Source organism: Panthera leo, chromosome F2 (genome assembly GCF_018350215.1).
Source record: "Panthera leo isolate Ple1 chromosome F2, P.leo_Ple1_pat1.1, whole genome shotgun sequence".
NCBI classification, from domain to species: Eukaryota; Metazoa; Chordata; class Mammalia; order Carnivora; family Felidae; genus Panthera; species Panthera leo.
In genome coordinates, this window is record NC_056695.1 from 38,542,788 (window position 1) to 38,570,039 (window position 27,252).

A 27,252-nucleotide genomic window follows, 5' to 3' on the forward strand; every position below is an offset into this window, starting at 1 on the left:
TTTAATGTTTATTTATCATTGAGAGACAGAGAGAGACAGAGCATGAGCAGGGGAGGGGCAGAGAGAGGAGGAGACACAGAATCCGAAGCAGGCTCCAGGCACTGAGCCGTCAGCACAGAGCCCGATGCGGGGCTCGAACTCACAAACCGCGAGATCATGACGTGAGCCAAACTCAGATGCTCAACTGACTGAGCCACGCAGGCGCTCCTCTGATTGTAGTGTCTTGAAGAATATTAGTAATGTAACAGAAAGAACATTGAAGGAAGGGGAGATTTGGGGGGGAAGTTATTGAGTTTGCATTTGGACATATTGGGTTTGATGGTATTGGTAGACAGTTTGATAAATGGTTTAATAGCTCAGAATTGGTAGTCTCTATGTAGAGGTGATAGTTGAAAATTTGGAGTAAATAGTATGGTGTGGGCAAAAGTATGGTTGAGAAAGGTGACGAGGATATAGCAAACGCATGATGGTTGAATGAAACATTGGGTTTAGCTTGACAAAGCCCTCCTAAGATTGAAGTGGACAGGTATCTCTTAGTTGCTAAGGAACAACAGTGAGAAGCCGTGGATGACCTGGATATGATCTGGGCAGAGCACTTATTGTCAGAATATTACACAGACTTTTTGGATATAGGTTACATTACCCAAGGTAGAATACATCCAGATTACTCAATAGATAGAATATGTCTAAAACATCATGGATGTGGAGTTACCAAAGATGTGTGTATATGTAAAATAATTTGAAGGTTGAAATTTTAAACAGTCACATGAGGGGCACCTGGGTGGCTCAGTCAGTTGAGCGTCCGACTTCGGCTCAGGTCATGATCTCACGGTTTGTGAGTTCGAGCCCCGCATCGGGCTCTGTGCTGACGGCTCGGAGCCTGGAGCCTGCTTCGGGTTCTGTGCCTCCTTCTCTCTTTTCCCCTTCCCCACTTGTGCTCTGCGTCTCTTTGTCTCTCAAAAATAAATTTTAAAAAATGTAAAAAAAAAATTCAAAAAAAATGTTTTGAAAAGTCGTGTGAGTAGTCATCACATGAAAAATTAGAAATTTTTATTTCTTTAAAATTTTTTACAGTTGAATACTGATTCCACTTTGAGTTATAGATCAAAACCCTGAGGTAATGAGGGAATAGGAATCCAAAATGAGGCCTGACTCATTAGCTCAGAGCTGAGTTTGAGTAACTGAACAGTGAGAATAGAATTCACAGCTACAGAAATATAATAATGTATATCAATCACCAAAACAGACCAGGAAGAGGTAAAGCGATTGAGTAGCTGCTCAATGGTGCAAGGGTTTATGTGTTTATGTGTTTTCGACTTGAGGTCAGCTTTGGGGTTAGCTTGTGTTTAGAGGCTATCAGTGCCAGTAGAGAAGGGATCAGGTGGTAACACATAATGAAAAAATAGGGGCCTGAGAGTTAACTAATTCCTTATAACTGAAAAACAACACTTGGATCTTTAGTTGAAATTGTTACAGAACCATGTGGGGACTTACTCTAACCAATGGAACTATTTACTGGTCTATGTTGTTAATTTACATTTGATATTTTTTTCAAAACTATAAATGTAGCCCTGGGAAACAACTAAGCAATGGGAACCTAACTCACAATAGATGATGTTGTGGGAAAGTAAATATGCTTTAAAAATAGAACCAGATGGTACCAAAATTTTTGGTTGCTTTGATAAATCAAGGCCTCTGGGCCCTGCGGTTTTTTAAATGGCAGGGACCAGGATCCTCAGTTCCCTATGCTATATTGAATCACGGAGGTTGGCCATGAGGAATTGGGACTTACAAGCTTTTGGTGAGGTCTTGTTCTGCCACACCCAGGCGGTTCAGTCAGTATTAGGAGATGAGTAAGAAACAAAGCAATCATGGCAAATTGAAGTAATGGTCAAAAACTTGCAGCCTTATTTTGTATGGGATGAAGCATACTGTAATACACTAGGGAGGAAAAATTACACTTATACAAATGAGACTCAAATGACTGTCTTTTTGCCTGACTAGAGGAAAAACATCTCCGTGTCTACCTATAGGATGACAGGCTGAGGATGATGTCATAATAAGTGCTAACTTAGCATTACATTTCTTGGTGATGGATCTGAACATGGGAACACTTAAGATATATTTTCTTGGGGCACCTGGTTAGCTTAGTCAGTTAAGTGTCTGACTCTTGATTTTAGCTCAGGTCATTATCTCATCATTCATGAGATGAAGCCCCGCATCTGGCTCTGCACTGACAGCATGGACCCTGCTTGGGATTCTGTCTCTCCCTCTCTCTCTGTCCCTCCCCTTCCTCCCCCCCCCCCCCCAATAAATAAATACATAAACTTAAAAAATGGTATATTTTCTTTTTTACTCCAGAATGGTTGTTTCTTCTATATCAAAAAGAATTTTCTAGATAAAAAATTCCTCCATTTGTGTCCAATAGTTTAGGTTTTCAAAATAACCCATCGTGAAAAACAGTTCAAGCTCCATTTAGATAAATAATACAAAGGAAAAGCATTTTGAGTAAAAAATGCTATTTAGAAACATTTGCTTCAAACTGGTCTCACCCAGCACCACAAGAATCTGTGCTATAGTCAGATTAGATAAAGAAGTTTCTAACTTTTTCATTTGCAAATAAATTGAATTAGGTTGTTGAAGATGTTTTAAAGTGATAATATAGACATTAGGACAGAAAGAAGTCAACTTGGAATTGTATGCATAGGTAAAGTAATGCAGATAATTTGGGGGAAAGAGAGAGTTTGAATATTTTGTTGATCTACAATTTGATAAATGCAGGATTTTCTGTTTAAAAAATATAACCTTCTGGACCTCACAAATTATTTTGCTTTTAAAGTTTTTTTTTGTCAGTAACAAACTTAGAAATGTCAACTACATACAGTATTTGGTTGCTGATTATAACTTCAGGTGGTGGACAAAACTGCAATAATGTTGGAATCCCAACTAAAGGAGAAAAAGATCTTTCTTGCAATCTTCGGAAATATTTCCAACGGCTAAGTTGGCTCAGATTTTTTAGCTTTCAGAATTTCATAAGAAATTGGCTCTTGCAAATAAAAGTATAATAATCTTTAGAGTAGCTGATCTAAAGGTGGCCTTGGTAGTATTTGAGTCAGTTGTTTTAACCATTAGGGCTTGAGGGTCTTACTACATTAGTTCTGTGTATAGCAATCCTAGAAAACAGAAATTGTTGGGAATGACCAAAAATCTGCTAACAATTGCTTGTAGTATTATTACATTAAACGAGAAAACAGTGGAAAATTATGGCAATGCTTTTGAATCATACACATCAACCAATTATTTACAGATATTTAAATAAAGTGTTGTTGGGGATTGAACTAAGGGCTGGCAGTTTCTAGATATAAAAGAATGTGCCTTTTCCCCACCTTTGCCTGCTGAGAGTCTCATGGGACCAGGATTTGTTTCTGTGTTCCTGGGCTTCTGTTCACCACTTTTTAAATAATCTGTTCTTGCTGAGGGTTTTGTTTACAGGAATGCTATAGAATAAGATGGTGAGAAATTTAACGATCATAAGAGGAGAGAATACCAAAGGACTTGCATCTTCAGTTTCCTGTTTCTCTTCTAGGGCATCTGGGTCAGTACATACGTATTTACAATATGCTTTGCTGCCAACGTGGGGCTGTTGTTTGGTGTGGTCTGCACCATAGCTATTGTGATTGGTCGCTTCCCAAGGTAAGATCTTACTTAAATGCTGTTTGTTTTGACACAGTAGCAAAGTATATGGTATTGCCAGTTACTTTGATTTGTGTGGAATATTTAGTGCTATTCTCGTGTTTTACTTGGCATCAGAGAATTAGAGATGAAAAGAAAAGGTTTTATCTATGTAATGATACATAACAGTATTGATTTTAAGTAAGAGAAATATCTTGTCCACACTATAGAGTATATAAAATCTTGATATCAAAGTAAGTAAACTCACAGCCAAACTATATCATGGAGCTGGTTTTTCTTTTTTTTTTTAGTCAAGTGAGGGGGACATATTATTCAATGACCATATAAAATCTAGATCATTTAGAAAATTAAATAACTTCAGTAAATTTAATTTTTCAGAAGCCAGATTTTTATACATATAAAGATTTCTTCTAGATAATTTACTGAAGAATTCTAGATCATATATTGAAGATTGTTACTGCACATCTGTAAGCCATTCCCCTATTTTGACCAATTCTTTTTTCTACTTTCTCAGTGTTCCTCATCTGATAATGCTTCTACTCATGTCTCATCCTTCTCTTGAAATTCTTTGTGAAATAATATACTTCAAAAATTTTTACATTTTATCTGTGTAGATTCTATAAAAAGATTTCTGTAGAAATCTGTGTGTGTGTAGATTCATCAGTATCTGGTCCTATCTTGCCATTGACTCTCTCTTTACTTCTTTTTCCCCTAAAACAAGATTTCCCCAAACACCATATACTCTCTTATAATTCTTTTTGTCAATCTGCCTCTTGTGGGTTATAGAGATGGGGCTCTGGGAACCCAGATGAGGTCAATTATATTTATTAATCTCTACTTAGATGTCTCTAGTGTTACACTCTATTCCTGAGAATCCCAGAGAAATAGAGATTTACCCATGTTTTATGCACAAATACGATATAAAAGTTTAACTATTATGGGTATGTTCTAATTGTTAAGATAAAATGACATCCTTTTTGCATTTTCATTCTTAATGTAGTGATCAGGAAGTGACATTTTATTTTTTGTCTGCCTGAATTCTAGAGCAAAGACTCTGAGTATAAAAAACATGAAAGAAATGGAATTTAAAGTGAAGACAGAAATGGATGGCGTAAGTTTAGTTTTCTTTTCCTTTGTGTAATTATTAACAATATTTGTAGTTCAGATAGCTTTAAGGTACCATAAGTAAAGTATGACTTTAAATACATGATTATCTTATTTTTAATTATCATGAATTTTCAGTGGTATGTGTGACCACCATACGTGTGGCAGTTGACATACAACAAATTAACAAACAACAAAAAAATCTTGTGTTAGCATTCAGAGAAGATGATAGCATGGTTTCTAGAATTATATCTCATAGTGGAATCATGGCTCACATTAGTTGAGGCATTGGAAACCTCTATTTTACTAGCTAAGTTGCATAAAATAGTCAAACTAAACAGTCTATTCCTAATTAAATGATGGAAGAAGATACGGAATAGGGAAGGAAATAAAGCAAGGTGGGATCATGCTATTGCTTTTATTATTTTTAACACAGTCAGTGAGACTGTATTATTAGCAGAGGGTAATTGAATGGTTATGGAGTGCCAATAGGATTGGCTTCTTGCACAGAGGCCATCTTTTTAAGGAAACAGCTTATGTAAATTGTCTTGCCCTGTCCATGCTTGGGCAGGCCAGTTGTGTTTGAGCTCTAGTTTCTTGTCCTGAAGGATGACCAAAACAAGTTTAAAGTGAGGAAAAAAATGTTGGCTTAAATATTAGCAATTAAAAAATTGGCCTCACTTTCAACCTGCTTTGTAAGTGCTTGGGTAACCTTTTTTTCCCCTCTATTTTTCATATGTACTTGTTTTGGTACCTCATGATTGCCCTCAGAACAAAGAGAACTGGGCTCCCACCGGAAGGACCAATTGTCAGAGTACTTCTGAGTAGATTAGAAGTAGGAAGTAGCACCGGGAGTCTTTCTGTGACACCCAGGGAAATGTGTGTGTGTGTGTGTGTGTGTGTGTGTGTATTTAAATTGAAGGATAATTAACATACACTGTTATATTAGATTCAGGTGTACAACATAGTGACTCAATATTTGTATACATTATGGCTGTGTTTTTAGATTTCTTTAACATTTATTAATTTTTGAGAGACATAGACAGAACATGAGCGGGGGAGGGGCAGAGAGAGAGGGAAACACAGAATCTGAAGCAGGCTCAGATTCTGTGCTGTGAGCACAGAGCCTGATGTGGGGCTCGAACCCAAGAACCGTGAGATCATGACCTGAACCAAAGTCGGATGCTTAACCTTCTGAGCCCCCCAGGTACTCCTGGCTTGTGTTTTTACTAAGTGTGAAAAAGTTTACTTCATAGAGGCCTACTAGAGTTCAGAGCCCTAAGACGGTCCCAGGTTCAAGTTTTCCACCAATGATACCTTTCTTTTCTTTTCTTTTCTTTTCTTTTCTTTTCTTTTCTTTTCTTTTCTTTTTTTAATTTTCCACGAGAATTTAGTGCTCACAGAAAGTCCCAAACTGGCTCTAGGGTCCCTAAAGTCTGTATCCACCCTACACGTACAGCTGTGTACATTAGCCTTGACATTGTTAGGTTTGAAACACAATTCGAGTTTGACCATTTTTCAGCTTAAAGATTACTGGTTAATAAATTCTATCTAATCTGTACCTTCTTCTTGGACTAAACATGTGGGAAAGTGAACGAGGGGATTTGTAGGAAGAAAAACATGCCAAAATTCTTCCATATCTTTAAACCTTGACTATTTCCAGTGTTGTCACACACCTGAATCATAACTGTCACATGGACAGCTTAATTTTATTAGAACACTACAATTCACTAACTGTTTAATGTTTTGTATCAAAAATAGGAGGAAAAGAACACTAAGAGCAAGATTGGAACATGAGCTGTTAGGTGGGGTTTTTAGCTAACTTCACGCATGGCAGTGCTCTGTCACTCCTCTCCTCCATCCGTGCTTTCCACCTTCTTCACATGAAACACACGTCTGAACTTGGGACACCTCTTTGGGGGGTGAACTCAACCCCATTGAGAGTTTCTTTCCTGACACAAGTTGAATCTCTGTTCCTCAACCAATATGTGCTATTTAAACAAATTCTCTTAACTCAAAACAACATACTGGCCAAATCATGTGATGTGATTGGTGGGTCGATCTTAAGATGTGGGGCTTTGTGATAACTAAATATGACAAGCCCAAGAATAGTTTTATTTTTGGTTTGTGAGAGATTTATTCTTTTTTTTTTTTTAAGTTTTTATTTAAATTCCAGTTGGTTAACATACAGTGTAATATTAGTTTCAGGTGTACCTACAGTGATTCAACACTTCCCTGCGTCACCTGGTGCTCATCACAAGTGCACCCTTAGTCCCCATCACCTATTTCACCCAACCCCCACCTCCTCCCCTCTGGTAACCATGAGTTTATTCCTTACAATTAAAAGTCTGTTTCTTGATTTATCTCTCTCTGTAAGAGATTTACTCTTGATTAAAAGTTAATTTGATAAGTTTTTGTTTTCTGAAATTGTTTACTTGTAGCAAATCTCACTTTCTAGAATTTAATCAGTTGGGTAGCTATGGAAACTTTTTGAGATTATGTAGTTTAAAATTTTACCTACTTTAAAAGATGAGGAAGCTGAGAGTCGTCAAATGAATTGTCCAAATTCACATACCTAATGTTGTGTTTTGTTTGTTTTTATCATTCTTTATCTGCCTGTCTGCTTCATTAATCCCTGGGCTTTCTCTTCTATGCAAGTACTAAAGCCTGAAGGAGTACTGCTTTATTTAGTTGGTGAGGAATTATTCGACAGAATTCACCATCTTCTCCATTTCTACGTCAGACCCCTGCCCCAAATGTCGTGGAGAGCACGGTCTGAGTTGCATATCAGCAATTGCTGCCAGGAAGACCTGGGAAATGGCCAGAATAGGCACCTTTTGTTTGGAAACTTTCCTTCTCCCTTCCTGCATCTCTTACCTGCATCCCGGCAATCCAGTGTAATTTAGGCCTGCCCAAAGTGAAACTACCTTCCAGATACTATCTCTTGGTTTCTTTCTCCTAATTAGTACTGTCAGTCCCTTGTAAGGTTATAATTCCAGCCAAAAGAAAGCTATATCATTATGAGGCAAATGACTGACAGTTGATCCTTTAGGACATATTTTCATTAAAAAAATACTGATGGCTAAGTGAATGAGTTTTTAGTTTCTAGATTGTATGGAAGAGGTACTTTTGGAAGAGTAGGTCTTCCTGGTACTCTTTGGATATCTTAGGGTGTTGCCTCCCCCAGATCAGTGGGAATAAATGCCATTTTCTGAAAAGATGCAGACTCATCTCAAGGTTATTAATATTTCTTAGGAAACAGGAAATACATATTTTTCTGAAGAAGCATGATAGTATATTAACTTTTCCAAATAAATTTTAATAATGAAAACCTTGGCTAAGAGATTCTTCCATCGTTGAGTGACATCTGGATTTGTAAGATTTCGACTGTTTGGATAGACTTATCCTCTTTTATTTCAATCAGAGCTCTGAATTTATTCCTATTCTCCTCCAAAAGGAAACTCTTCAGCAGGTGAAAATTATCTCAATAAACAACCCACTTGTTTTCCTGAATGCAAAGAAGTTTCATGCTGATCTAATGAATATAATCCAAAAGGAAAATGCCAACAACCAGCTACTGGATGATATCAGCAAGGTAGGAAAGCTAGTTCCTATTACTGTACTACAAATAACCTTATATCGTGATACTAAGATCTGTATCATGGAATATAATACAAGAGCCTTTGGAAACCACTCCCTCATCAAAACTTATATTGTATTATACTTTTTATTTGGTTCTTATAATTAGTTTTTAGGTAATCACTGTCATTCATTCCTTTGTTCATTTATTCATTCATTCAACATATATATAGTGGACATGTGTACTAGGTACTATAACCCTGAGAAAAATAAAAAGACAAATCATTTATTTTAAATGACCTTTTTACCAAGAGAAAGAAGAGTCAGATCCAAATTTAAAAGAGATAGAATATGATAAATGACCTCAGAGAAGCATAAACTGTTGCCATCATTATATTATTATTATAAAAAACTAGCATTCTTTATCTCCACAAGTTATCTTAATTTACAGAGTTATCTTAATTTACAGGATGATTTTATGTAAATAGCTACCTGTAATTATTTGAATCCTTAAGCCCCTTAGCACGGACTTTGGAACTAAGCTGCTTGAGTTTGCAAGAACTTAACTGAGTTTATTATTAAACCCTCTGTGATTCAGTTTCCTTATCTATTATTAGGATGATTAAATGAGTTAATATATGGAAAGCACTTAGAATACTGCCTGGCCTACTCAATACTATAAAACATTAGTTAATGTTACTAGTTTGACTGAATGCAAATAATAGCCTCTCCATGAAGCTTTCCATGACTACTCCAGATTACAAACATCTCATTCTCTTATATCCTTGAGTGTGTATTATCCCCAGTCACTTAGGTACATAGGAGGCACTAACTCTCTCATTTCTAGTGGCTCAGGAGCTGTTTAGTAACTCATTCCTGTTCCTTGCAGCTTTATGCTTCTGTCTCTGGGCCTCATACTGATCCACACCATAGAGGCCCTAAATACAGAATCAGTTATAAAAATTTGCTGGGTGCAATGCAAAATGAAAATATGAGTTCCCTTGTTCAACAGTTGCTAAGAATTTCAAGATGGCAATAGAGAGCATTAAACCAAGAAGAAGACCCTTCTAAGCATAGGACCCTGTGTAACTACCCAGGTTGCAGGCCTACAAGGCTGGCCCTGCCTGTGTATCTCCAGCCCTGTCTTTTCCTCTCACTGTGCTCTTTAGGATGTCACTTTCTTCAGATTATTAGGAACCCACCTGTGACTTTGGATTGAGAAGAACTTGCACTCATGCCAAAGGTAGTTATACATTCCTAGTTGTTCACGTTGGATATGAGCCCTCTTTTTTATTTTTATTTTTTAAATTTTTTAAATGTTTATTTATTCTTGAGAGAGAGAGAAGGAGAGAGAGAGAGAAAGAGGGAGGGAGAGGGAGAGAAAAAGAGTGTGAGCAGCAGAAGAGAGGGAGACACAGAATCTGAAGCAGGCTCCAGGCTCTGAGCTGTCAGCACAGAGCCAAATGTGGAGCTCCAACTCACGAGCTATGAGATCATGACCTGAACCAAAGTCAGACACTTCACCCACTGAGCCACCCAGGCACCCCACAGGCCTCTTTTTTTAAAGCCTTAAAAAAATTCATTTTTTAGCTGTATTATGAGATAGGTAGGTTCCTGTGGCTGACATAAGCTGACAACCACCATGCACAACAGTATTGTGGGAAAATTTGTCCGGACTTCCAAATAACCTAATTAACCCACAAGAACTTTGTGGTCTTCTTTTGCCAAAATGTAGATTTACTTCAATGTATCAATGTATGATTCTTTGTAGGCCTTATCATGTCTAGTGGAGTATTTGATGTGAATATTCTTACAAGTAGTTATTTTTTGATAGTTGACAATATTTTCCTTAGAATATTCTCCTGCAAGACTAAAGTTGTTCCAACTTGTTTTTAGAATCGACAATCGGCATATGCTCATCTTGGAGCATATGAAGTCAGAAATAAACCTCACTGACACAGCCTTCTGTGAGGAGGTACCACATACATGATTTTACCAACTTGGGACTTCAGAAATTTGAGTCTGATAATCCGGTAGAGTTCATTGAATCTGGGTTACTGGTACATAATGACATCCAAAGGGATTCTTTCACTCAGAACTACAATGATAAGGAATGATTTCTTGAGAGGACATTTCACTATGAGAATAATGCAAATATTGTGTGTATTTACATACTGTGAGTTTCGCAGGGTACAATAAACATTCAGATGGTAATCTGGAAGGTCTGATATCTGAGGAATCACGAATAGACCTTTCTTCAGAATGGTTGAATGGGTGGTCTTGGGTAGCATGGATGCTCTTTGGGGCATCTCATATTATCCTTGTCACGCGCTGTCCACCTAGGATATCAACTTCTTGTTTAAGGACCATGCACCTGTTCCAAGTTCAGTTTACAGTCACGAGTCTGCATCAATTAATTTCTACTGCATCTTTACTCCTTTTATAGGGCTCTGCATAGTGGTCCACAGTTCCTAAAGTAGGGTGCTCTGCTGGGGCCTTGGTCTCCTCTCACAGCTACATTTTCAACAGATGGTGGTAATGGAAGGGCATTTAAAACATCCTAGGGCAAAAAGAATCGCATCATATTCAGAACACAAACTGAAAAAGGATTTCCTGTTTTGTTATACTGCAACAATATACTTCCTATGTATCATTATTAAATATCTTCCTGAATACAGAAGCTCAGGAGGATCTCAGAGTCTTAGTGTTTATTGGATTCATGTTCATCATTGTATAGGTTATAGAAACTCCCGTAATAGTCATCATTTTGTGACCTCACTTTACAAAGCAAGTTTCAATCTGCTGTTTATCCAAAAGTTTCTTTTGCTTAAACAAGGTTTTTTTTTTAATAGACTTATTTTTTTGGAAAGCTTCTAGACTTACAAAAAAGTTGAGAAGTGTTAGTACAGAGAATTCCTATATATCCTGTACCACACAGCTTTTTGCTGTTATTAACATCTTGCATTAGTGTAACATATTTGTTGCAGTCAATGAACCAAAACGGATACATTATCATTAACTAAAGTTGTTGCTTTGTTCTGATTTCTTTAGTTTTGCCAAATGTCCTTTTCTGTTCCAGGATTCCATCCAGGACATCACATTACATTTAGTTGTCCTGTCTCCTTAGATTCTGCTTCCCTGTGACAGTTTCCCAGACTTTTCTATTTTTGCTGACCTTGACAGTTTGAGTAGAATTGTTCAGGTATTTTGTAGAATGCCCCTGTACTGAAATTTAGCATGGTAAGACCAGGGATATGGGGTTTTAGGAATAAAACTATAGAGATGAAGTTCCATTTTCATCATATCATGTCAAAGGTGTATACTATCAATATGATGTAGCTCTGTTGTTAACCTTGGTCACCTACCTGGGGTAGGATTTGTAAGGTTTCCCGGTTGGAAAGTTACTCTGTCTCTACCCTTTCCTTATGGTAGCCTTTGGAAGCAAATTGCTATGTGCAGCCCACAGTTAAAGAGTGTGGAGTTAGGCTTCACCTCTCTGAGGGTGGAGGATCTACATAAATTACTTGAAATTCTTTTGCACAGATTTCAGACAGGATTAAAAATAAGAGCAGGGAAAGGAAACTCACATTCTTTGAATGTCTCTCAGAGGCCAGTCCTTTTAATTAGGCTGTTACTTAATCATCACCAGCCTCATGATGTAAGTGGCATTACGTGAATGTTACAAAAAAGGGAGACTGGGACTCAGAACTGTAAAATACCTGGGGGAAATATAGCTGATAACTGTCAGAGCCAGAATTAAAGTATATGAGCTGCATCTCTGGGTATCAAGAAGAGAAAATAGATGTTCTCTAGTCAGCCTTGAGGAAGAAATGGATTTCTTGTGAGAAGCAGTAGAATGTAGTGGTTGGGAGCCTGAGGTTCTGAACGGAAAGGTAGGAGCTTTGGTTTTAGCCTAGGTTCTCTCTCACTTTGTGACTTTGGTCAAGTTATTTAACCTTTGCAATCTTTAGCTCCCTCCTATGGAAAATGAGATTAGCAACTCCATAGGATTGTTCTGAGGGTTAAATAATTAACATAAAGCCCTTGGTATATAGTAGGTAGTCAAAAATATCAACTGCTATCATCGTCGTCATCATCAACAACAGTAATGACAATAAATCTTTTGAGAAGTAGGTAGCATGCGATCTCATTAGAGGCATCAAATATTGACAATTTCAAAGAACTTTAATTTTAGAATAAAGGATTATTTTCATTTTCCAGCATTTCCATAGATCAATAATGTTTCTCAGGCATTTTCATGGAGCTGCCGGTGAACAGTTAACTCTAATATAATATGAAATATATGGTCAATGCCTCTCTGTTAGGGAATGTTGTGTTAATGAGGTTAATTTCTGATTGGATACACTACACGAAAGCACATGCAAACATTTAACTTGATCAAAAATCAAAACAAACTTAGTCTTGCAGAAAATGTTCTAAACAAGATAGTCTGACTTGGTAGCATAAATTATCTACCAAGTTAATAAATACTTAGAACCATTGATTATTTTATTATTTCAGTTTGTTGTATTTATCATTCTGAAAAAAAAAAAGACTAATGGAAAATATTATCAGAGCCTAGTTTTTTGTTATTTATGGAGAAAAGAAAAATGTGCTGTTTTCAGGGACAGAAATGAATTTTTATAATGTTATTCTTCCTTATATTTATTTTCCTTTCAGTGTGAACAAAACACGTTGCTCAATTCTCTATCCAATGGCAACTGCAATGGTGAGTTAGCTTAAAAAAAAAATTAAAGTGTTCTGACTTGAATATAGACCAGAGAATAGGTCCTCTTTCCTCTTCCTGCCACTGGACCTCCCTCTACTGTCCTCCTCATTTCCTTCTCTCTCTGCTCCTCCTCCTCCTTTTCTGCCCTTCTCCCCACACCTCCTCTTATTTCTACTTCTTTCTCCTTCCTCCATTTTCTTTCTCCTCCCCAGCTCCTCCTTCTCCTCTCCCTTCCTCTTCTCCTCCTTCCCTTCTTCATCTTCCTCCTTCTATCTCACCTCCTGCTTTCTTGTAGAAGTAAATTTTAAGTAAAGATGTGTATGCCTACACAGAACGAAAAGTGTAAACTTTGTTACAGGGTATTAAAAATACTCGCAAGACTTAAGTAAATGGTGTTTATTAATAAATAGAAGCAAATTACAATGTCCATTAGAATGCTTAGTATTGAAGAGATGTCAGTTTTATTTATGTTGAATTTATTTATAAATATAAATGAAATTCCTATTAAAATTCCACTAGGACACTTAAATGGCAATCGACAACCTTATTCTAAATTTTGTTTGGAAACTCAAAAGGCCAAGAATAGGCAAGACACTCATGAAATATGTGAAGTGTATGAGAGAACGTTTTCTTAACTCTCAAGATATGTTATAAAGCTCTAATAATTAATGCAGTGTGGTACTGGTTCCAAGATAAATTAACAGATCGATAGGACAAAGGAGAGGGCCCAGAAGGGTAGAAAAATCTCACACTTATTGATGTTTGATTTGTGACAAAATGGCATTGCAGAGCAGTAGGGAAGGGATAGTCTTGCTAATACACAATGATGAGACAATTGTGTACCTATAATGAATGAAATCATTCACTGTAATTCACACACCATATCTCCATGTCAGTACCCAGTGAATCAAAGTCCTAAGAGTGGTAGACAAAATATAAATTTAGAGGAGAAGATAGGAGAAAATACACAAGAAATACAAAGCATTAAGCATAAAGAAAATGACCATTAAGCTTTACTAGATTATTTTTAAGTTTTTGTTCAACAAAAGCCACCATGTAAAGCATGAGAAGATAAGCCAGAGTGGAAGAATAGGTAGAACACATAATGTGGACAAAGGGCTGCACTCCTCTACAAATCAATGAATAACGAAAGGTAGATGACCCAATAGAAATGGGTAAAATACGTGAACAGCCATTTTCAAATTTACCAGTAAACATGTAAGAATATGCTTGACTGTCATTCGCAGTAATTACTGGAGAACTAGGGGATTTAATTTGCATTTATCCACTAATATATACATGTATATGTGCGTATATATCTATGTGGTTTATTGGTAAACATTTAAAAGTATGAGGATGCCAAGGGTTCCTGAGGATGTAGCACAAAAAGTCTCCTACAATGCTGGTGGGGGTGTAAACTATTATAACTGCCTTGGAAAACAGTTTGGCAAAATTGTGTAAAGTTAAAGATATACCTACCCTCTGACCACCAATTCCACTCCTACTCAGACAACCTGAAGAAATGAGAGCCTGTATACAGCAAATTACAAAAACAAGAATATTCACAACAGTAGTATTTGTAACTGTCCAAACCTGAAACCAACCCATATTTCCAGAATAGGTAGCAGATAAACACAGAAATTGTGGTGTATTATGCAATTGAATTTTTATTTGATATACTTATTATTTGGTATACTTATACAATAAAGGAAATTGAATGTCTTATATAAAATGTAGTAGGGTAAAAAAGAGCAGTTCCATAAAATTCCAAGTCCATTTACATAAACTCAAAAAACAGAAGATGCTGACATATTAATTTTTGTACTTCTAAAGACAATAGGAAAAGGAATCTGTTAATATTTGTATCTGGAAACATATACAAGATTGTATAAAGAAGGATAGGCTTTCTTTATAATTCCCCAAATCTAGAAACAACTGAAATATCCATTAACAGTACAATGGAAAAAGAACATGTAGAATGTTTATATAAGAGGATAACATAATATTTATTATATTACCATATAAAATATACTCTGAATGAATATATAACATATTGAATGGAATAAAATAAATGTTATATAAATATATGAATCAATGGCATTGGCCCCATATCAACATGGATGTAGCTCAGATGTCAGCTTCTCTGGTCTTTTTTTTTTTTTTTTTTTAATTTTTTACTGTTTATTTTTGAGAGAGAGAGAGAGACAGAGTGCAAGCAGGGGAGGAGCAGAGAGAGAGGGAGACACAGATCTGAAGCAGGCTCCAGGCTCTGAGCTGTCAGCACAGAGCCTGATGGTGGGACTTGAACTCACAAACCATGAGATGGTGACCTGAGCTGAAGTCGGACACTTAATCAACTGAGCCACCCAGGCACCCCTGGGCTTTTCTAACTTTTTGTGGTAAATGTACTTCATCCTGCCTCATGTCCTCAAAGAATGCCTACATAATACTGGTATAGTACTTATTTAATGATCATTTATTGAATGTCTTATTCTCCTGCTTATCTGGTAACTTTAAAAAAAATTCTCAAAACATTTTTGAGAAAGAGAGAGAGAGAGAGACAGAACATGAACGGGGGACAGGCAGAGAGAGAGGGAGAACAGAATCCGAAGCAGGCTCCAGGCTCCGAGCTGTCAGCACAGAGCCCAATGCCAGGCTCAACCCCACAAACCACGAGATCATGACCTGAGCCGGACGCTCAACTGACTGAGCCATCCAGGTGCCCCTGGAAACTTTTTTTATTTTTATTTTTATTTTTTTAACGTTTATTTATTTTTGGGACAGAGAGAGACAGAGCATGAGCGGGGGAGGGGCAGAGAGAGAGGGAGACACAGAATCTGAAACAGGCTCCAGGCTCTGAGCCGTCAGCCCAGACCTGACGCGGGGCTCGAACTCACGGACCGCGAGATCGTGACCTGAGCTGAAGTCGGACGCTTAACCGACTGAGCCACCCAGGCGCCCCGCCCCTGGAAACTTAAGAGTGTTGTCACCTCTGCCTCACTAGCCCAGGCCCATTTTTCACAGAGCAGCAACTGATGGGCACCATCACTTTTGCTGTGTCCCTTCTGTAATCGTCAGAACTAGTTGATCAGAATGTTTCTTCTAGCGTCCTCCTCCTGTCCTCTGACACTCCAGAGTATCCTCAGTCCTCCTATTTCTCCTTCTTGTTCAGAAACACCATCCTGCCCTCCCCTCCCTGTGCTTTATTTGTTGTTGTTGTTTATTTATTTGGGGGAGGGGCAGAGAGAGAGAGAGAATCCCAAGCACGCTCTGCACTGTCAGCTTGGAGCCCAGTGCAGGGCTCAAACTCTGGAACCATGAGATCGTCATGACCTGAGCTGAAATGAAGAGCCCGACGCTTAACTGATTGAGTCACCCAGATGCCCCACCTCCCTGGGCTTTAATTAATTACTAAAATCTATAACTCTTGGTTTTATTACCTTTAAATTTTCACCTCTGCAACTCTGATTCTGTCCTTAACCATGTTCAAAATGAAATAGAATTTTTTTTTCCTGCCATGAGATAGTCTGGGTTTTAATCCATGGATAGAAAATACCCAGTGTCCCATGCTCACCTCAGACAGAACTATAGGTCAAGACGCTTCCTCCTATGAGCCAAGGTAGCCTGAGAACTTTTCCACACAAGGCTGCAGGAAGCTACTGTGAATGCTTGGTGTTGACATGCAAGCTGAGAGGTAATTGCCGTCCTGACTTCATTCTGTCGTGTAATGACAGATGAATCTTAAATCACCTTTACTTTAAAATCTGTCACATGATTAATCGTGAAGTTTCCCTTCTGTAGGCCCAGTGCCCCCTCCTCAGCCCTTGAGGGCACCTAAAGCCCTTTCTTATCTTCTTATACTGCTTTCTCTTTCATTCCACATTACACAAATCCTCTATCCAAGTTAGATAAATCAACTCACGGCCCCCCGGTATCTAATTCAGTCATCCCTGGCTCTGAGCCTTTATTTGGATTCTCCTGAACAGAACTATCTCCTCGATCTGCCAATCCAGACCTTATACTGTCTTCAAGAGTTAACAGAAAAGTAAAAAGAAAATTGAAGGACACACTGCTTGGCAATCCCATTAAGTATAAAAAGAAGTCAACCAGACCCATACAGGGGAACGTGCTGTCAGCACAGCCTGGAATTCAGTATCTTCAGCTGTGAAATGGAGATCATAGTAATAGAAAAGCAGAGATACCACATGCTTCACTCAGTCACATATTGACTTAAGTGGTTATAGAGTTTGTTCTTTTTCTGCATATTTTCCTTCTAACTAGATGTTTAAGGAAAGAAATACATTTTAACTTTTCATTGCATTATCCTTCTGTGTTCAATGAACACTTGGTCAGTGAATGAAAATTGTAAGGATAGGCAATATCTGTATAGCATTTGATAGTTTTCAAAGGACATTCCTCTTTATAACTCTGAAATAGGTAATTAGTAAATACTACACTTCCGCTTTCAAATAGGTGATAGGATACTCTTCATGTTGATGAATAAGTTGGGGCCCATAAGGGATAATTAACTTGCTCTGAACTGTGCAGTTAGGGACAGAGGCGGGACTTGGGTCCCTGTTGCCAGTGGGCATGCATACAAGAAGGGATGCTCAAAGCTGGGACAGGAGAGACTGGTCTGAAAGCAGTCTGCAGGGAGAGTGCTAATGGTCACAAGGTTATGACAATAGAGGGAGAGGATGAACTTGAAAGAGAGTTCAGCATGTCATGAACACTGCTGGCACTGTTTGGGTGTTGAAGGAGGGGAGAGGGCAAAACAATGACTCTGAAGCTTTGTCTCTCTCACACTGGGATGATGTGGAACCTGAGGGGGTGGGGAGTGAAAAGGGAAGGTAAGTTTACTTTGGAGAGTGGGGAATATAAGACGTCCAGGAGACGCCCAGAGGGTTTGCGGGAATGCTAAATAAATCTGGAAGTAACTAAACCAAAGAGAGACAAAGCTGAGCAAGGGAGTGGGAAACAGGGGGGAGAATTAAAAAATCTATGCCCTCCCGCAATAATTTACACAGAAGGGGAAGATTTGTCGTTGAGCACATGATTGAATAATCAAAATATATGAAACAAGCTACATAAATTATAAGATGGCAAGCACCATATTTATCTGAATGAAAACACAGATTGCTCAAATGTGAAGAAATCTTCTGTTACCATGTGTAGACTGTGTCCCCAAAGCATTGTAGTCACTTGGGAACGCCCCAGAGGCACTCCTGCGCACATCTCTCTTCACGCTATGGTTTGCCAGCTTTACCTTCACCTCCTCCTCCAGATCTCCCCTCATGTGTTCTGTTGTCTCATTCCTGCGTTAATTAGTTAATGTCCTGTTGCCTCAGCACATGTTTCTTGTACTTACTGAGCATCTATTAAGTCCCGGGCACAATGACCAGTGCTACGTGTTCAAGGGTGAAGAAAGCAGGCATGATTTCTGCTCTCACGGATCCCGAAGTCTAAAACAAATTCCCTGCCCTCACCCACCACCTCTCCTCACTCCCCAAAGCAGCAACCCAGGTACACTGATTTTCTATTGCTTCTGTCACAAATTACCACAAACTTAGTGGCTTAAAACAACACACATTTATAGTCTTAAAAGACAGAGACTGAAATGAATCCCACAGGAGAAAATCAAATCTTTGTCAGGGTTGTATTCTTCCTGGAGGCTTTAGAGGAGAATCCATTTATTTCCTTGCTTTTTCCAACTTCTGGAGGCCATCTGCACTCCATGACTCCTGGCCCCTTCCTCCATTTTCCAACCAGCGGTGTGGCATTGTCAGATTTCTCTTTGACCTCTTCTTTCATCACCACAGCTTCTCTGATTCCCACCCTCCTGTCTCCCTCTCCTAAGGACCCTTGTGATTACATTGTGCCCCCCCTGGATGACCTAGGTTAATCTCCCTATCTTAAGGTCCTTAACTTAATCAAATCCATAGAATTCCTTTTGCCATGTAACAACAAGTTTACAGGTTCTGGGGATTAAGATATGCACATCTTTGGGGGGCATGATTCTGTCTACCACACCAGGTCAGTCCTCTATGTCCTTAACACTTTCTGCGTGATATTTCCGGCCTTCAGAAAATTTCAAATTACTAATTCAATCGGCTGACTTCCTGGTGTGGTTGTGTCTATTGAGGGCAGGGACCATCATCTGTCTTGTTTACCACTCTCCTTGCCTTACTTAGGACAGCACTCAGCCCGACATATGTCTGTATTGACTGACTGCTTGAATGAATGAATGAACAAATGAGTGAAGAACAAATGAGATGCTCGATAATATGAGTACATGTTTTCCAAAGAGAATGTTACAGTTCTAAATATTTCGTATCTCCTTGGTTTTTTTGGTGAAAAATTAGAGATGTAAATCTGCTTCTCAATAGTTAATTGATATCAACAGAAAATTCCTTCTCTTAAAAAATTATGAGTGACTCACAGACTGTCAAGAACCTTTTGAAGTATATGAAAAGCACTCCTAAATTATGCAACTATGAATACTTTTTAATTAAAGGAGTTAATGAATATTCTACAGGAGAGAGCGTGCTTCCACAGTCTGGAGTTAATTGCCCACCCACACCTGATGGTTAATTTCTTTCTGAAATGTTGTTTTTTGTAGATAAAGCCCATCATTTACCACATCCCACATGGGTATAGATTAGTTGTCTCCTTTGCACATGCTCCAAGCCTACCTCATTTTGCTTAAGGCAGGATATTAGCTGTGAATTCACTTTACTCTTTTCTACGACAATGTGATTTTTATTGCACTGGTTGATTTACTTAGAAGCTTAGAACACAAGGTTATAGCCATAAAATCAGTACAATAGCAGAACCGAGAGGGTACTGTGTAAAAGAAAACTTCACTTGTTTTGGAAAGATTTCAGAAGTGTCCGTTCTATTTAAATTTTCATTTGAGAGAATCGGTAACTTACCATTAAAGATGTCTTCTTTATTTGGAAAAGGCATTATGAATTGCTTCCCTTAAAATAGCTTACTTAAATTATTATCTACAACTACATGGCACAATTCTTTTGTCTTATTCTATTTTGTTTTGTTTTGAATGGCCTGCAAATATGCCCATATTTTGATTAAAGGAACAGGAAAGAGGAAACTGGATGTAAAGTGAAAGACAAAGCAAGCCGACTGAGACAATAGAAGGGAAATTTTTGTATGGCTGTTGATACAACCCAAACATTTTTATAGTTAACAATCTATCACCGCTTAAATTATAAAATAACCAAAAGAAAATATAAATAGTGACAAGTACAGTTTACAAGTGAAATTAGGTGTTATAGGATAAGGAAGAAAAAAAAACTTGGTTCTTAAAGAATTTTCTGTACCTTTTACCATCACTTTCTGGTCGTTTGGATCCAGTGATCAATCCCTCTAAATAACATCTACGTGGATTGTTTTCTCATTGTAGTATTAAGTTCAGACTGGCAAATAAGCTTCTTGTGAACTAGCAGTGGCTTCCTGAAGCACCAAGTTGATAAAAATTGTAAAAAAAATACTGTGATTGATTAGCCATGTCTGTCTGGCTAAGGGATGGGGATGATAGAACTCATGCCATACTGTAATAGTTGTAGATAATCATTTATGTAGCTTCTTTTAGGAAAAACAATGAATTAACATGCTTTGGGACATTATGTCTCTGTACCTCTAAACAAAATGAAATAGCAGTATCTATACTCCAATTATTCTAGTGCCAACCTGTGTGTGTATATGTGTGTGTGCGTGTGTGTGCGTGTGTATTTATGGGACTAAGAGGTAAGAGGAATAAATGTCAATCAACATTCCACTATTTGCCTTTGCTTTGGATATGAATTTTTCTTTTTCCTGTGATCTTAATCCCCTCCTATCTCTGATCATGAGCAGGGCACATTATATCTAAGGATATAAATAAGAGCCTCTGCATTAGTAGAGGTAGGTCCCGTGTTTAATTAGGCAAAGAGTGAATGGTAATGATTACTACTGAGTGGTCCATAAGAGCTAAATTATGGTAGCTTTTAGGTTTAAAGTTCTAACTTACCATTTGGGGCCAATGGTATATAGCCTAAACCTATACTTGTTGGCCCTCCTTTCTATGAAAGAAACAGGAAAACAGAAGGCGCTGCTGGAGTGCCTGGCACACATTAGGTGCTCAATATATGTTGGTTGCCTGGGAGAAGGAGGAGTTTGAAATCTCAAACTATCATTAGTGTTTAATTACAGCTGTCCATATAGTTGTAATAGTCACAGTGTGTCTTACTTTTTGGAATCCTATACATCCTGCAAGGCTCCTTTTGCATGAAGCCTTGAGTGATCACTCAAGGGACTTCTTCCTGTAAATTCCCATTCTTTTTCATTTGTCATGTCATTTATATACCAATCCTACCCTTGGCACTCAAGGATGAGCTCCTAGAAGAAAGGAATAGTATTTTACTTACATTTGTATCACCCAGTACAGTGTTGAAACCTTATAGTTTGAACTACATTTGAACTACTGTGTTCAAAAAGTTTCCTAAACATAGTACGTGCTCTATAGTTGTCATTTCAGATAATAAATATGAATATAAATCTGAAGCTGAAACTTGGAAACAAATCCTATAGCTGAATAACTTTGTAGCAGTTCTCTTTTTTCTAACAATTACTGCTATATATAAATGTTCAAAGTTTGACACTCTTTTTACCTCTAAGCAGCAGTTTTCAAAAAATACACAGTTTCCCTTCCACTTCCCTCCAATGCTGAGAAACAACCATATTCCCACATTTTTGTAGCCATGCTAGGGGGAAAACATGGGTATTTTAAATAGCAAAACTATTCCAATTAAGAATTTATTTCTTCAGAGGGACACCTGGGCGGCTCAATCGGTTAAGCATCTGACTCTTGGTTTTGGCTCAGATCATGCTCTCACAATTCATGGGTTGGAGCCCCATGTCAGGTTGACACATGAGGAGGCTTCTTGGGATTCTCTCTCTCCCTCTCTCTCTGTCCCTCCCCCACTTGTGCTGTCTCTCTCTCTCCCTCTCTCTCAAAATAAATAAACATTAAAAAATTATTTATTTCTTCAGGGAATTTCATAATAATTAATGAATTGGAGTTTATCTGATAGAATTTGCCTACTAACCATAGAAGTATCTTACCTCACATGGTCTGCTCTGAGAGCCATATCAGTCCTTAGAGGGACCTTGTCATTGCTTAGAAATAAGTCATTTCACACAAGGAAACTGTGGCCATCAAGACGTCGGCAAATAAGAGGTCTTGATCTCCTACGTAATTTTTTTTCCCTATCAGGTACATTGAGAGGCAGATTTACTGTGAACCAAATCAAGCTTAATTTTTAGGGTCCCTCACACACATCCCTTCCAAGCCCAAGACACAAGCCCCAGCAATGAATCTCCAGACACCACAAAACAGGGCTCTACCTCAGGGCATACCCGTGAAGGAGCCTGGGTGATATTGTGGACAGAGTGCTATTCAGAAGGCCTGGAGGCCTCGACTCTAGTCTGTGGTTGGCCCAGACTTGCCAGGTGTTCTTTCGAAATCACTTAAATGTGCTGAGCTTCCGTGTATCTCTCTGTAATTAACCTATCCCATGTTCCTCTCGGAGTTATGTAAGAATTACCTGAAATAACGTTCAAATAATTAAAAATTAAAGATTTCAGAAGTCATTAGTAATTCACTGAAGAATAAAAGACCCGAAGAGTGTTTGGAACCAGTTTTGTTGCACATGAGGCCACCGTTACCTTTCCACGGTTCAACAAAGTCTGCAGCTGAAATCTCGAATTCTCTCTAACCCAAGTCTCTGTTTCTCCTACAGAAGAAGCTTCACAGCCATGCCCCAGTGAGAAATGCTTTTTAATCCTGGATTGCAGTGGAGTAACCTTTTTTGACTATTCTGGAGTCTCCATGCTTGTTGAGGTATTGTGTTTGGACTGATTCTTTCCCTTTTCTTCAGTAATGGGGGTTTTCACCACCTACTGTCTCGGCTCTGGGGTCTTGAACCCACTTGTTTTAGTACTTATCTCACTCATTCTCCCCAAGGAACATAGAACTTTACAACTCCCACTGCCATAGATTTGTGTTCAGGTGATCCCATCAAGCCTCTGGTGTGTGTGTGTGGGGGGGGGGGGATGGGGGTATCGGTGGGGGATTCACGTGGGGTAGTCAGAGAGAAGAGAACGCAGGCTTGAGATGTACTGAGCACAGTGCATTTTGGGAAGTCAGCTTTCGGGCTTCTAGAAAGAAAAGACCCCTTTGTGAGAAAGTGGCCTCGGTGATGGCAGGATGTTTTCTCTTACCCTCCTGGGGGGTATAGTTTGACCAGATACCATATCTGATTTCTGAAACAGCCCCCAGTGCACAGGCTTTCCTCCATTCTATCAGATGACGGTGCTGACTTCTCTACCCTATGATCTTCACGGTGTCTCCATGACCCTGGTGTGCAAAAAATAAAGCTGCTTATTTCTTCAAAATCAATATAGCTCACAAGACATTCCAACAGATGGCAGAGCACCTAGTTTTTCCAATTCAAGGAAAACTCAGACACTTCTGGATTTTTTTTCCTCTACTTTTTTGAGTAAATGCTATGTCAACAGGGAAGTTAGCTCCTTCTCGTTTCCATTTGTTCCCTCCCTCAGTATCCTAAATTTGTTGGGGGAGGCTCTTGAGGATAGAAAAACATCTGTTCTTCAACAAGCCTCAGCCTTCTCCCAGCTTCTGCGGCCTGGAGCTCAGCTTACCTGTCTCTGGGTGTCTGCTCCCCAGAGATTCCCTACCCTCACCTACTAGTCTCCCCCATGGGTAGCTTTGTATTCTGCCAGAAACTTAATCAAAATCCTGTGGAAATTTCGGGAGCTCTTTCTCTGCTCATCTCCCTCATTTCCTCGACTCTTCCCCACAGATTTCACCCACCTAGCCCTTCCTGAACTCCAGTTCTGACTGTGTAGCTCAGGGAAGCTCTTGCATTTTACTAAGGCCTCCATCATGCTCTGGCCCAGAAGCTGCTTTGTGCAGAAAGCTGAGATACTGGAGAACTTGCTTCATGTGTTTCTTTGTTTCAGGGAACTCAGTCCTGTGCTCCTTGTTCTCACCATCTGAAAACAGTTGTTTGTATATTTTTGGTCGGTCGTCTACTTATTTATGGAGGATAAGATAAGTCTTATATTAGTTACTTATCAGGGAAAGGAGATAATGATCCTTATCTCCTTAATATAAGATAAGTCTTATATTAGTTACTTATCAGGGAAAGACGTAGAAATCAAAAATGGACTTTTAAAGAGTTAAGATCAGTAGTTTCCAGTTTTACATTATGGGTGTTGGTTGTTTTCCGTGGCGTTGCGTAATTGTACCTCTGTTCATTTATAAACATAAATTTGCAGGGTCCAACCTTCCAAATTCAAGATAGTGCAAAAAAAAAAAAAAAAAAACAAAAAAACCAAACCCGAAAACATAGTGCAAAGATCACCTTTAGTATCGCTTTCCTATGGAGATAAGGCTGGGACTATGGGGAGGGGAAGATGCTTAGTGTGTGACTGTCAGAGAGTGTAGTCCCAGTACTGTCACACTGGCTACAAGGTGTTATCCAGGGTTACCTCCTGGATCACTGTGTATTCATCTTGTGAAAATGATGGGATGATTTTGTTTCATTCAGTTTGAGCAGATATTTAGAGAACAAATTGTGCAAAAACAATTGCATTTTAAATATCCTAGGCCTTAAATCTAGTGGCAACTTTTGGTATGTCACCCTTTTGCCTAATTAATATGCTTTTATTTTCTCGTTGTTGACTATAAAATCTTTGCACAGTTTGGCATAGAGTTCAACCTGAATATGTCATGTTTTCCTGCATCTAAATCTGGACTGTAGACAGATATTTCTTCACTGGGGCGAGGAGGTGGGTAGGGGGTGGGTAGGGGCTCCTTGGGTTCGGCATTTCTGTTTCTTCTGTGTCGCCAGGGTCTGGAAGCGTGCTCTTAAATGTGTGTGCAGAAGACTAGACTCACTGGGGGTGCTCATCTACAATACAGTCTTCTGGGTCCTAGTTTTGGTCCAGGAATCTTTATTTAAACAACCACAGGTGATTCTGAGGCAAGTGGCCCAAGATCATATTTTGGGAAACACTAGATTAGGATTGATTGTCCATTTACTGGGAAAGACCAGTATGTGCAGTTTTTGTTTACTAGTATTTTAAATTTCTTTTGAATATGCTCAGATGTTCATTAGCTGCTCTCTCTAGACATGCACATCAGGATTACAGTTTGTCAAGAGGAGGAAATGATTACCTATTCCCACAGAGTGGGAATTCAGAGGAATCCTAATAAAATTTGGTACAGGACATATTAAGAAAGGTGGTTTTTTTGTTTGTTTGTTTGTTTGTTTGTTTTTACATTCATCTTCATGGTCTTAAAATACTACATAATGGAATTATGGGGCAAATCAACCAATGCGTTTTATTTTTAAATTAGCAGAAAATACCATTTGCCCTTGGCCTGGTTTCTTCCATCTGTGTATAACAACATCATCAATTTTGTGTCCATTTGCCCTTTTTAATTTCCTTATTACTACTTAAGTTTACTTCATCATGGTTACAGTAAATTGTGATGTATGTTAAGAACGTTAGCTTTAGGGGGCACCTGGGTGGCTCCGTCGGTTAAGCCTCCGACTTTGGCTCAGGTCATGATTTCATGGTTCGTGAGTTCAAGCCCCACATTGGGCTCTGTGCTGATGGCTCAGAGCCTGCAGCCTGTTTCGGATTCTGTGTCTCCCTCTCTCTCTGCCCCTCTCCTGCTCCTGCTCTTTCTTTGTCTCTCAAAAAATAAATAAATGTTAAAAAATAAAAAGAACATTAGCTTTAAAGATAGATACATTATGATGTATGTTAAGAACATTAGCTTTAAAGATAGATAAGTCCTATCCAAATATTAGCCATATAGCTAGTTGCACGATCTGGGCCTAAGCATTTGCTTTTCTGTGAACTGGAAGTAGAAATACCCACTTCATGAAGTTGCAAAGCTTAGCAATGATGTATTGCAAAGAAAGCACACAGCCAAGTTTCTAGAAATTAATAAGTACTCAGTAATTCTAGCTGTTATAATTTGTTCTCATTTTGAAAAGTCATTTCTTAAAATGCAAATAATATCCTTGTGACTAATATCATTTCATAGTTCCAGCCACTGAAAGAGGGTCCAGAGTAAAGAGCCGCAGAGTCTCTTGAGCCATGCCTGAGTGTCTTCCCACTTCCTACCATTCCTGGATTATTTCCTTAGTCACTGCAGTGGTAGGAACATTCCCCTAGGAGTTATACAGGTTGAAGGAAATGGAGCAAGTTCTATTTATTCTTCTGCTTAGGACACGGGGAAGGTCAGTGATTATGTTTATCAACATCAACAAACCACCTGCAGCAATGTGTGTGTGCCTCCTGCGCTCCAGAAAAAGTCAAACACTGACCAGTCACCTTGAATTAATCCTTTTCACTTACAAAAACAGGAGCCATTTACTCAATGGCAAAGTCTCAATCCACATATAGTTTGTTTGTTTGCTTGTTTTTTCATGCTCAGAGTGACACATCCGCCATTATTCTACAGTTCTAAAATATAACTGCTTACTTCTGGAATCATATAAGGGAATATTTTTGGATATATCATGCATATTCTTATGTGTTGTAAATGCAGCTTTCTATATTTTATATGTAAGATACATCTCTATTACATAACCAAATCCATCCTAGAGTTGCTAAAACTTCTCAATTTATTGTCACTGAGTTTCATGGGCTGACTTTGGTCTGGGTGAATTTAAAATGAGAGCCTTCAGTAAGGTGTTCCTACCTGATATTTCCTAGGACCTGAATGAGGCAAGACTCTAAAGTACACCAACCAAATTAGTTAGGATCTCTCAACTTGATGGACTTTTAAAAATGGAAGTTGGGCAATCAAATTGGCCTTCGATTATTTTGGTTCTCAGTTCTCCATCCATACATGGGATCTGAGAGTACATGAATATGCACAAATTGTTGTAAAATATTAAACTAAGCAGTGGGTCAGCAGTGTTCATCCCTTTTGTAAATGGGTCCTTCCGATAAGAGAAGGTTGAGAACAATTTTATATCATTCTTAAAGGGAATCAAATGTGGTCTTTTAATTTTTATTAAATGATGTTTCATTTATTAAAT

The 27,252-nt window shown here is 38.4% G+C and overlaps 1 protein-coding gene across 5 annotated transcripts in view; it reads left to right on the plus strand.

Annotated features, from left to right (window-relative positions):
• The window catches only part of SLC26A7 (solute carrier family 26 member 7), a 123,405-nt gene that overhangs the window by 84,250 nt on the left and 11,903 nt on the right, over positions 1-27,252 (plus strand). For all 5 annotated transcript variants that reach the window (XR_006198176.1, XM_042923523.1, XM_042923524.1 and 2 more), the window contains 5 exons: positions 3,587-3,693; positions 4,738-4,804; positions 8,255-8,392; positions 13,057-13,105; positions 22,906-23,006. Coding sequence is in view for 4 of the 5 variants with exons in the window: in XM_042923523.1 (XP_042779457.1) it covers positions 3,587-3,693; positions 4,738-4,804; positions 8,255-8,392; positions 13,057-13,105; positions 22,906-23,006 (462 nt within the window). In the remaining variant the exon portion in view is untranslated. The remainder of the gene's footprint in view (positions 1-3,586; positions 3,694-4,737; positions 4,805-8,254; positions 8,393-13,056; positions 13,106-22,905; positions 23,007-27,252) is intronic.